At 35.7% G+C, this 13489-nt stretch overlaps 1 protein-coding gene across 3 annotated transcripts in view; it reads right to left on the bottom strand.

Annotated features, from left to right (window-relative positions):
- Nucleotides 1-13489, bottom strand: part of NBAS (NBAS subunit of NRZ tethering complex) — a 461389-nt gene that overhangs the window by 317838 nt on the left and 130062 nt on the right. For all 3 annotated transcript variants that reach the window (XM_023728239.1, XM_023728240.1, XM_023728241.1), the window contains 2 exons: nt 12308-12412; nt 11808-11944 (listed from right to left, as the gene is read on the bottom strand). In XM_023728239.1, coding sequence (XP_023584007.1) covers nt 11808-11944; nt 12308-12412 — 242 coding nt within the window. The remainder of the gene's footprint in view (nt 1-11807; nt 11945-12307; nt 12413-13489) is intronic.

Below are 13489 nucleotides of genomic sequence, written 5' to 3'. Positions count from 1 at the left end.
AAACTATTTGTTCTGTAAGCCTTCACCTGAAGTACAATAAAATATATTAAAAAAAAAAAAACACATACAAAAACAACAACTAGAAATTCAAAAGATTAACAATAAAATATCAGAAATGGATAACTAAATAGAAGGACACAGAAGTAGAATTTAATCAATGGAAGAAATCATCAGCTAAGTAGAGGACAAATCCCTTGATATTAATTTGTTTGTGGAACAATCAGAAAAAAGAATGAAGCAAAATGAAGAAAGCCTAAGAGTTATGTGCGACACCATCAAGAGGAATAATTTACGTGTAATAGGAATTCCAGAAGAGGAGGAGGAAAAAAAAGTACTGACAGAATTTTTGAAGATATATTGGCAGAAAATACTACGAAAGACAAGATTTCCATCCAAGAAGTCCAACTAACGCCATATAGAATAGACCCTCGTAGAAATTCACCAGAACATATCATAAACAAACTTTCCAAAACCAAAGATAAAGAACCCTGAAAGCAGCTAGCGAAAAACAAAATATCACTTACAAAGGGGCATCAATAAGACTAAGTCTTGATTTCTCATCAGAAAACATGCAGACAAGAAGGCAATGGGATGACATCTATAAAATCCCGAAAGAAAAAAACTGTCAACAAGAATCATATATCCAGCAAAACTGTCTTTCAAAAACGATGATGAAAACTAAAACACTCCCAGATAAGCAGAAATTAACAGAATTTGTAAAAACCATACCAGCTTTACAAAAAAATACTAAAGGGAATACTTTGGATAGAGAACCAACAGCATCAGACAACCTAAGATAAAGACACACTATAGTATCACCCAGATACCAACCAAGATAAAAATTTCACAAAAGTAAAATAAAGATCCCCAACTGACTACAGGTAACTAGAGGTGTTAAGCTGTAACAAAGGCAACTTCCTAACAAAAAGGTAAAATAAAAGGTGTAGTTATAGAACTTACATATAGAGATGAAGTCAAGGAGATTCCAAGATACAAGAGACTATTTTAAATTTAAGAGGATAAGGTAAACTTAAGGGCAACCACAAAGAAAATTTATCAATCTACTCACCAAAATAAAGGATAAGAAAATCAAAAAGACTCAGTGAACACAAAAACAACAACGACTGGTAGGAAAAAAAATTCACATACAAAAAGAACTCAGCACAGAAAATTAAGAGGAACAAAGAAACAGTTAAAACCACAAAAAATGTATAAAGAAAGGGCATCAACTAATTCATACCTATTGTTAATCACACTGAATATAAGGGGATTAAATGTACCAGTCAAGAAACAGAAAGTGGAAGAATGGATTAAAAAAAAAAAAAACATAACCCATCAGTATGCTACCTACAAGAGAGACACCTTAGACACAAAGACATAATAAGTTAAAAATCAAAAGATGGAAAAAAATATATCAAGCAAACAGTAACCAAATTAAGCAGGAGTAGCAATAATAGTATCAGATAAAAATCAAAAAACCCGTTGCTGTTGAATCAATTCCGATCCATAGCGACCCTACAGGACAGCAGAACTGCCCCATAGGGTTTCCAAGGAGCACCTGGTGGATTTCAACAGCCATCCTTTTGGTTAGCAGTCATAGCTCTTAACCACTATGCCAGCAGGGCTTCCAATATTGGATAGAATAGACTTTAAGTCTAAATCTATTATAAAACACAAAAAGGGAATAATATGATCAAAGGATCCATTCACCAAGAAGACATATAATAATAAATATCTATGCATCCAATGATACAGCTCCAAAACACATAAAACAAACTCTAACAAAATTGTAAAGATAAATAGTTCTACAATAATAGAAGGAGACTATAACACACTACTTTCAATGACGGACAGAACAACTAGAAAGAAACTCAATAAACATACAGAAGATCTAAATAACACAATCAACCAACTCAACCTCAAAGACATATACAGAACACACCACCCAACAGCAGCACAGTATACATTCTTCTCAAATGCACATGGATTATTCTCCAGAATATACCATTTTCTAGGCCACAAAGCAAGCTTCAATAAATTCAAAAAACACTGACATGATACAAAGCATCTTCTCTGACAATAATGCTATAAAACTAGAAATCAATAACAAAAAGATTAAGGAAAAAAATTAAATACACAGAAACTGAATAACACATTATTTAAAAACTACTGGATCACAGAAGAAATTTAAAAATTCTTAGAATGAGAATGACAACATACCAAAACATCTGGGATACAGCAAAAGCAGTGTTTAGAGGAAAATTTGTAAGAATAAAAACACACATCAAAAAAGAAGGTCCAAGAGCAATCACTGAACCCAACAACTTGAACAAATAGAAAAGGAACAACAAAAGAAGTCCACAGTCCCAAAAGAAAGGAAATAATAAAACTCAGGGAAAAAATAAATGAGCTGGAAAATAGAAAAACAATTGAATCAATAAAACTAGAAGCTGGTTCTTTGAGTGGATCAATAAAATTAAGAAACCACTGGCAAAACTGACAAAGGAAAAAAATGAGAAGACAAAAATAACCAAAATTAGAAATGATACAGGTGACATTACAACAGAAACAACCACGATAAAGAGGATCATAACAGAATATTATGAAAAACTGTACTCCAACAAATTTGAAAACCTATAAGAAATAGACAAATTTCTGGAACACATTACCTACCTAAACTAACACAAATAGAGGTTGAAAATCTAAAAAGACCCACAACAAAAGAAGAAATTGAAAATGCCATTAAAAAAAAAAAAAATTCCCAACCAAAAAAACACTCTGGCCCAGACAGCTTCACTGGAGAATTCTACCAAACTACCATTCAGAAGAGATTTAACACCAATTCTACCCAAACTATTCCAGTACCTAGAAAAGGAAGAAATTCTCCATAATATATTTTATGAAAGCAGCATAAACCTGACACTAAAGCCAGGCAAAGATACCACAAAAAAAGAAAATTACAGACAAACATCCCTCATGAATATAGATGCAAAAATGCAACAAAATTCTAGTCAACAGAATACAACAGTATATCAATAAAATAATATATCACGATCAGGCAGGATTCATACCAGAGATACCAGGGTGGTTCACCCCAGTATAAAATCAATCAATGTAATTTACCACACAAATAAAACAAAGGAAAAGAATCACATAATCATCTCAACTGATGCAGGAAAGGCATTTCATAAAGTCCAACGCCCTTTCCTGATAAAAACTCTCAGTAAAATAGGAATAAAAAGGAAATTTCTCAGCATAATTCAGGGCATATAGGAACAGTCAACATTATTCTCAATGGAGAGAGACTGAAAAAATTTCTCTTAATAAAGGGAAAGATACAAGGATGCCCATTATCATCACTCTTATTCAATACTGTACTGGAAGTCCTAGTCAGAGCAATAGGGCAAGAAAGGGACATAAAGGGTATCCAAGTCGGTAAGGAAGAAGTAAAACTATACCTATTTGCAGATGACATGATCTTATACATAGAAAATCCGGAAGATTCCACAAGAAAGTTATTGGAACTAATAGAAGGGTTCAGCAAAGTGGCAAGGTACAACATTAATATACAAAAATCTGTTGGGTTCCTCTACACTAACAAAGATAACCCCATAAAGGAAATCAAGAAAACAATACTATTTACAAAAGCCCCCAAAAGGATAAAAACCATAGGAATAAATCTAACCAAGATGTAGAAGACTAATACGAGGAAAACAACAGAACATTACTGCAAGAAACCAAAAGAGACCTACGTAAATGGAAAAAACATTCCATGCTCATGGACTGGAAGACTTGACATTGTAAAAATTCAATATTACCCAAAGCAACCCATAAATACAATGCAATCCCGATCCAAACCCCAACAACATTCTTTAACAAGATGGAAAAACTAATCTCCAACTTTATACCGAAAGGAAAGAGGCCCCAAATAGATAAATGTTGAAGAGAAAGAAAAAATAGAAGGCCCCACACTTCCCTATCTCAGAACTTACTACATAGTCACGGTAATAAAAACAACATGGTACTGGTACAACAACAAACGCATAGGCCAATAGAAAAGAATTAAGAACCCAGAAGTAAATCCATCCATCTACGGGCAGCTGATCTTCAACAAAGGGTCGAAGTCCATTCATCGGAAAATGGACAGTCTTTTTAAAAAATGGTGCTGGCAAAACCGGATATCCATTCCAGAAAAATGAAAAAGGATCCATACCTCACACTATACACAAAAAATAACTCAAAATGCATCGAAGACCTAACTGTTAAAATTAAAACTACAATGTTCCTGGAAGATAACATAGGGACAAAGGGAAGGGTCCTAATTTTTGACATAAAAACACTATCAAACACAAGTAAAAACTCATGAACAATAGAAGATAAAATAGATAACCAGGACCCCCTAAAAATTAAATACTTATGCTCATTGATTAAAAAAAAAAATTCTGTCAAGTTGATTCCGACTCATAGTGATCATATAGGACAGAGTAGAACTGCCCCATAGGGTTTCCAAGGAGCAGCTGGTGGATTCAAACTGCTGACCTTTTGGTTAGCAGCCCAAGCTCTTATGCACTTCACCACCAGGGTGACACATTCATTGACAGACTTTACCAAAAGAGTCAAAAGAGAATCTACAGACTGGGAAAAATTTTGGCAACAGTATTATCTGACAAGAGTCTAGTCTCTAAAGTACACAGAAAACTTCAACAACTCAACAACAAAACGACAAGCAATACAATCAAAAAATGGACAAAGGACATGAACACTTCACCAAAGAGGACATTCATACAGCTAAAAACACACGAAGAGATGCTCTGATAGTTATCAGAGAGATGCAAATCAAAACTACAATAAGATACCATCTCATACCTGCAAAAACGGCACTGATCAAAAAACAGAAACAAATGCTGGCGAGGTTGTGGGGCGATTAGGACTCTTATACATTTCTCCTGGGATTGTAAAATGATTCAACCCAATGGAAAATAGTATGGTGTTTCCTCAAAAAGCTAGAAATACAAATACCTCATGATTTGGCAAGCCCACTCCTAGATATATATCCTAGAGATATAAGAGCAGTGACACAAACAGATATATGCACGCCCATGTTCAGTGCAGCATTATTCACAACAGCAAAAAGATGGAAACAACCTAAGTGCCTATCAATGGACGAACGAATGGATAAACAAATTATGGTACATACATACAATGGAATATTACACAACAATAAAGAATAATGAGGAGTCCATGAAACATAACATAGATGAATCTAGAGGACATTATACTGAGTGAAATAAGTCAAACACAAAAGGACAAATATTGCCTGATACCACTTTTATAAAAAGTCAAGAATAGCTACACACACAGAAAGCAAGTTCTTTGACGGTTACCAAGGATAGGAGTGGGAGGGAGGGGGAATCACTAGATAGTAGACATGAGCTAACTCTGGTGATGGGAAAGGCAATACACCATATGGCGGAAGTCAGCACAATTCGATCAGGGTAAATGAAGAGGTACTGAGAGGTACACAAAAATAAAGCACAACTACAGTAAACACTATAACATACACAATTTTACAACAACAGCAATAAGCAAAAAACATGTGAGTGGTTACATAGGTAGATATATATGCTATATGGGTGTGGGAAGGCATATGATAATATATATGTGTACATATATATTTGTGGGCATATGTATATACATGTTTGCATGTATCGCATATATATTCATATATATAATAAAACACATAGGGGGCACAAAAAAACTGATTGGCGATTTGAATGGACTTACCACCCTTGTCAAAAATCAGTTGACCACAGATGTGTGGGTTTATTTCTGGACTCTCAATTCTATTCCATTGGTCTATGTGTCTATTGTTACACTAGGATCAGACTGTTTTGACTGCTGTAGATATGTAGCATGTTTTAAAATCAGGGAGTTTGAATCCTCCTACTTGGTTCTTCTCTTTCAACACTGCTTAAGCTATTCGGGGCCTCTTGGTGTTCCATATAAAGTTGAGGATTGGTTTTTAACACATGATGATTTAAGACTGACAATATAAAACAAAAAACAATACATATCCATAGAATTTTCACAGCCATCAATAATTATTCAATTTGGTTCAATAACAATCAGATAATCAAAATTTGGTTAAATGCCAAGGCAAAAATTCAGCTATTGAGATCTCAAAGTAGTAGGTAATAGGTCAACTTACTGGTAAAATTTACTATTGCTTTCTAAAATATTAAATAATTTAAACTCTAAAATTTAAAATTCTACCTATCCTTCCATGCACTTCATTTGTGATTGCCTCAGTCACTCAATCTTTCAAAAAATACTTACTGAGTTACTTCTTTGTATCAGGTACTCTTCTAGTCACTGACGCTACATGAGAGCACGAGGGACAAAGTCCCTCCCTTCTGAATCTTTCATTTATTCATTCATTTATTCATGCATTCAGCGAGTACTTAGTGAGTGCCTACCACACGCCAGGCACTACGCTAAGCACAAGAGATAAGGCAGGGAACAAAACACACAAAAATCCCTGTCCTACGGGAGCTGACAATTTAGAGGGGGAAACACAATAAACAAGATAAATAAGTAAAATACAAACTAAATCAGTGATAAATGTTAGGACGAACATAAAGCAGGAAAGGGAGATTTAAAGTGGGGGTAATTTTTAAATAGAATGGCCAAAGAACATCAGAGAGAATGAATAAGACAGATAACTATAGAATATTATATCAGGTAAGTGACACAAAAAAATAAAACAAATAGGTAAGGGCAAAGAGGGTGAGGCAGGAGTGAAGCCTATTTGAGAAAGCATGGTCAGGGAAGGTCTTTCTGAAGAGGCAGCATTTGAGTAGAGACTGAAGTAAGAGAACTAGTCATAGGAAGATCTGAAGATCTGGGCGAAAGGCACGGCAGGCAGAGGGCACACTAACCTCAAAAGTCCTGTGGCAAGAGCAGGCTTGGCATGCTCAAGGAACAGCAAGAAGGTCTGTATGGCAGGAGTGAAGTGAGCAGAGGACTATCTGCAAACTTCCTCACAGCAAGCTGAAAACTGCAGAGCTAAATAGTAATCCAGTATGTTGGGGGGGACACACTTAGAGTTTAGTGACTCTTTTTCCAATCAATTCAACAAATTATTACAAAGTCATTATTACTTGCAAAATACAAGTCTAGAGGATGAAGGGATAAAGCAGGATGAGATACAGGCTCTGCCACTGAGCAATACATGCTCTCAGAGAAAGAAGGCATACACACAGAAAGTTCAACAGCTGTTCAAGGGAGTCAGTAAGCAAGTGGCAATATCATTTTACTAGTTTTCAAACACTGCCACTGAGGAGAGAAAAGAGAGGGCAGAAAATTGCAGATTTATTGTGAGTATCTGCAGCTCCTGTTTCTTCCTCAGTACATATATACAGTCCATACAGTACACAAAGCATGATGCTATAAACAGGCACCTCTACTGATCTGTAAAGCATACCTGGTAACTCCTGCTAAAGATAAACCATTTTACTCATCTGAAAAACCCTACCATCTGTGGGGACCATGATCTTGGGGAACATCTAACTCAACTGGCATAACATAGTTTATAAAGAAAATGTTCTACTTTCTACTTTGGAGAGCACTATCTGGGGTCTTAAAAGCTTGTGAGCGGCCATCTAAGATACTCCACTGATCTCACCCTGTTAGGGGCAAGGAGAATGAAGAAAACTAAAGATACAAGGGAAAGATTAGCCCAAAGGGCTGATGGACCACAACGACCACAGCCTTCACCAGACTGAGTCCAGTGCAACTAGACGGTGCCCGACTACCACCACTGACTGCTCTGACAGGGATCACAATACAGGGTCCCAGACAGAGCTGGAGAAAAATGTAGGACAACATTCTAATTCACAAAAAAAAGATCAGACTTACTGGCCTGACAGAGACTGGAGAAACCCTGAGAGTATGGCCTCCAGACACCCTTTTAGCTCAGTAATGAAGTCACTCCTGAGATTCACCCTTCAGCCAAAGATTAGACAGGCCCATGAAACAAAACAAGACTAAAGGGGCACACCAGCCCAGATGGCAAGGACTAGCTGGCAGGAGAGGACAGGAAAGCTGGTAATAGGAAACCCAAGGTCAAGAAGGGAGAGTGTTGACGTGTCATGGGGTTGGTAACCAATGTCAGAAAACAGTATGTGTACTAAGTGTTTAATGAGAAGCTAGTTTGTTCTGTAAACGTTCATCTAAAATACAATAATAATAAAAAAAAAAAAAAACCCTACCATAGTGTCAGGTATATGTAAGTTGAGCAAACAGTGAGTGAGAGAAAAGCATTCACATCCAAACAAATCTGACGCTTTGTTCATCTGACCAAAGGATTCCAATGGATTTAGAAATGAATACAAAGAATTCAAAGAATACATTTCCTCAAAAAGGAAATAACAATTTCTATAAATATATCTTAGTGCCCCACGTGTCCACTGCAAATACAACAAGCTTTGATTAGGATGAAAGAGTGCAGTCTTTAAAAATGGGCTAAAATAGCAATTGAACCTTTCTGGCCACTGAAGCCTTGTTAAAACACTAATCGGGGTTCCTCCCATGCTAAGGGATGAATAAGCTCCCGTTTGCACATACTTTAATCCTTTTTTTAAATGTACACAGGCTGAGCAAATTTATCCAAATTTATTATGGTTTAGAATTTGCAAGGTTACCAAATGTGCGAACAATGCATGAACACTGTCATTAATAAATATGTCACTTTTAATCCATTTTGAGTTAGTTTTCATGTATGGCATGAGATAGGGATTCTTGGTTTGTTTTGTTACATATGTATTTACAAAAATGGGTGGAAGGGTGGGTGGGTGGAAGGGTGGATGGATGGATGGATGAAAAATAAAACGGTTTTGCCACCTTAGGGTATTTATCATATCTCTGATCAAATATGGTCTTTCAAAAAGTACTTGTTTCATTAGAAATAAATAAAGTGAAAAATGAAATGTGACCAGCTAACAGACTTTAAAGAAAGTTCTGCCTAACCCTTAAAGAACTAAAAGCTGTCTCAGAGACAGCTGCAACATTTGTCTGGCTTTTTTTTTAGAAAACTCATGAGATTCAGTTGATATCATCTACAATTGCAGATGCCCTCAGTACACAAGAACCACCCCAGTCGTTGTTGTTATTGTTAGGGGCCACTGAGCTGGTTCCGACTCATAGTGACCCCATGTACAACAGAACAAAACATTTCCTGGTCCTGCGCCATCCTCACAATAGTTATGCTTGAACCTATTGTTGCAGCCACTATATCAATCCATCTCGATGAAGGTCTTCTTTTTTTCACTGACTTTCTACTTTACCAAGCATGATGTCCCTCTCCAGGGACTGATCTCTCCTGGTAACATGTCCAAAGTTGTATGGTAACATGTCCAAAGTATGTGAGACGTAGTCTCGCCATCCTTGCTTCTAAGGAGCATTCTGGTTGTACTTCTTCCAGGACAGATTTGTTCATTCTTTTGGCGGTCCATGGTATATTCAATATTCTTTGCCAACACCAAATTCAAAGGCATCAATTCTTCTTCAGTCTTCCTTATTCACTGTCCAGCTTTTGCATGCATATTAGACAACTGAAAATAACATGGCTTGGGTCAGGTGCACCTTAGTCCTCAAAGTGACATCTTTGCTTTTGAACACTTTAAAGATGTCTTTTGCAGCAGATTTGCTCAATGCAATACATTATTTGATTTCTTGACTACTCTTTCCATATGCGTTGATTGTGGATCCAAGTAAAATGAAATCCTTGACAACTTCAATCTTTTCTGTTTATCATGATGTTGCTTATTGGTCCAGTTGTAAGGATTTTTGTTTACGTTGAGATGTAATCCATACTGAAGGCTGTAGTCTTTGACCTTCATCAGTAAGTGCTTCAAGTCCTCTTCACTTTCAGCAAGCAAGGTTGTATCATCTGTATATCACAAGTTGTTTATGAGTCTTCCTACAATCCTTCTTCACATAGTCAAGCTTCTAAGATTATTTGCTCAACATACAGATAGAGTAAGCACAGTGAAAGGATACAACCCTGACGCACACCTTTCCTGACTTTAAACAATGTGGTATTCCCTTTTTCTGTTCGAACAACTGCCTTTTGGTCTATGTATAGGTTCCGCATGATCATAATTAAGTGTTCTGGAATTCTCATTCTTTGTAATGTTATCCATAATTTGTTATGATCCACACAGTCGAATGCCTCTGCATAGTTAAAACAGGTAAACATCTGTCATGAATTGAATTGTGTCCCCTAAAAAATATGCGTATCAATTTGGCTAGGCCGTGATTCTCAGGATTGTGCGACTATTCACCATTTTGTCATCTGATGTGATTTTCCTATGTGTTGTAAATCCTATCTCTATGATATTAATGAGACGGGATTAGTGGCAGTTATGTTAATGAGGTGGGACTCAATCTACAAGATTAGATAGTGTCTTCAGCCAATCTCTTCTGAGATATAAAAGAGAGAAGCAAGCAGAGAGACATGAGGACCTCACACCACCAAAAAAGCAGTGCCACAAGCAGAGCACGTCCTTTGGACCCGAGGGTCCTGCATCTGAGAAGCTCCTAGTCCAGGAGAAGATTGATGACAAGGACCTTCTGACAGCGAGAAAAAGCCTTCCCCTGGAGCTGACACCCTGAATTTGGACTTCTAGCCTACTAGACTGTGACAGAATAAATTTCTCTTTGTTAAAGCCATCCACTTGTGGTACTTCTGTTATAGCAGCACTAGATAACTAAGATAACATCTTTGTGGTATTTTCTGCTTTCAGACAAGATCCATCTGATATCAGCAATGACATCCTTCATTTCATACCTACAATCTCGTACCTAAAATATTTTGCAAACCGATTCTAAAATTTCAGATTAAAGTCACTTATGTGAACAAACATCAGAAGAAAGTAACAATAAATGTATTCAAATTTGAGAAGTTACCTTAAAAAAAGAAAAAATATTTTAAGAGAGTATCACCCTTTTCTCTATAATAACAACCTACAGTATAAAAGATCATTTCAATTCAGATTACAGAACATAAACATATGTAATTATATTTCAAGGTATTAAAAAATGCACATTTACATGTCATTATATAGATCTACAGAGCCCTGGTAGTGCAGTAGTTAAGAGCTATGGCTACTAACTACAAGGTCAGTTGTTTGAATCCACCAGCCACTCCTTGGAAACCCTATGGGGCAGTTCGACTCTGTCCTATTGGGTCGCTATGGGTTGAAATGGACTTGACAGCAATGGATTTTTTTTTTTTTTTTTAAATAGAGATCGACAAGAAATCATTTGAAAATGAAAAGGGCATCCCAACCTGTTTCTTTTTCTTCACTTTGATAAAAACAAGTAATTCCTTTCTTAGTACTAAGAATAATAGAAAATAAGTTCATTAGTTATATTTTTAATGCTTATTGAATTATGATTCTCTCTAAATAAGAGTTCATATCCTACCTACACAAGGTACTAAACCTCTATAAATCTCAGCTTTCTGTAATAATTGGAATAATAGTAAAATTGTTTGGGAGACAAGATATAAGTATGTACCTAATACATAGCAACTATTTTATAAATGTTGGTCATCATCACTAACACCAAAGTTCCAACAATGATCATTTAAAAACAAGGTAAAAATAATTTTATTATCAGAGAAAAAGATAAGAGCTAAAATAAATTACATTAGAATATTTTTATTTTTAATTTAAGGTGTTCATAGAATAAAAAATTGGCATTGTTTAAAAACAAGGTGAAATTCAGTTAACATATTCACTTACCAAGCTTCAGGCAACAAAACAGAATACTCATGTGGAGAAGTGGTCTCTGGGAAGTTGGAGAGAATCGCAAGACGATGAGGAAGCAGGTCTGAGCCATGATAAGTGAAGAGAATTTCTAGAGCTTGTACGTTACTTTCCTGTACAAAGGCAAGGGATAAATTTCTAACGTTAACCTTAGAAATAAAGGATTGAATTTGTATAACAACATTCAAAAACTTAATTTTTTTAAGCAATTCTGAGTGGAAGTGATTTGAAATGTTCCTGATTTTTCCTAGCTTGTATCAAGTTTCTCAACCTAGCACTGTAAATATTATTTATTTTTAAAACTCAGAATTATGAACAACATCTAAGAAATACTATGTCATTTTCTCTATATTATCAACATTGCAACAAAAGGAGGAGATATAATGGTATATGCATATAATAACATTAACTGCATGGCTCAAAGATTTAGAGAGTGTTAATAATCATAATTATTTTATTTTGAAAAAAGAAATTACCCGAGCATAAGTTCTTGCTGAGAGAACAATATTCTGATTTCTGAACTTCTTAAAGAATTCAGCATCGTATCTCTGTTCAGACGTATGAGGCACTCCTAGAATTTCCTGAGGGCAACAGTAATTTAATGAAAAGACTTTTAAATATGGGTGACAAGAAAATATTAAAAATCTTTACAACTATGCCTGCCTAAATAAACAAGGCCTGAATTAATTAATTTCAACTATTAGCTGTTAGTTAACGGAAGTACTGCATCTGGATTCTTGTCTTATTTTGAAAATGGCCATATTTATATATTTTTTTAATCCCAAAGAAAATGAAATAGGCAGTAAAAAATTAAATTAATTACAGTAGGACAATGAAAATCAACCATCTGGCAAAAACAATAAATAAGTGATACATGGCCATGCATTATAAGCATCTGTCACCTCTGTATGAGAATACTGGATTTATTTTACTGTTGCCAGAGTGATCTATGTAAAGTGTAGATTTAACCATTCATAAATTCACCAAATGTTTATTGAGTGTCCACTATGTGCTAGGGGCACTGTGATAGACACCCCTAATATAATGAACAATACACTTTCCCTGCCCCCCAAATAGCTTCAATCTAGTAGGGAAGACAAATAAGCAAATGGAAAAAGGAGGAACACATAGGAGGAATAGCAAAACTAGTTCTAAGAAGACAGAGAAAACTTCCTAGAAGTGGCACCCAAATTGAAAGACAAAAGATGAATAGGAGTTGGCCATGGAAGCTGTAAGTATAGGTCTCCCTCACTACAATGTATGACTTAAAAGGCTGTGTCTGTCTTGTTTAATGCTGAATCCCATACACCTAACACACTTCTTTCACATAATAAATAAGCAATAAATACTTGTAGAATTAATTTACTGAGTGTTATGGACTGAACTATGTCCCCCAAAAATACGTATTATAAATCCTAGCTTCTATGCCTGTGGTATAATCCCATTTGGGAATGGGTTGTCTTTGTTACGTTAATGAGACAAGATTAGTTTAGGGTATATCTTGAGTCAATCTCTTTTAAGATATAAAAGAGATTAGGATGGGAGGGGTGGGGGGGAAATACTAAGTAGGCAATAGATAAGTGGTATGTTGGGTGAAAGGTGAGACAGTACACAATACAGGGGAAACTAACACAACCTGTACAAGGAAAGGTCATGGA

The sequence above is a fragment of the Trichechus manatus genome, unplaced genomic scaffold (assembly GCF_000243295.1).
Source record: "Trichechus manatus latirostris isolate Lorelei unplaced genomic scaffold, TriManLat1.0 scaffold00023, whole genome shotgun sequence".
Lineage (NCBI taxonomy): Eukaryota > Metazoa > Chordata > Mammalia > Sirenia > Trichechidae > Trichechus > Trichechus manatus.
The sequence above is the reverse complement of the archived record's forward strand: the minus strand, read 5'-3'. Positions and strand labels throughout refer to the sequence as shown.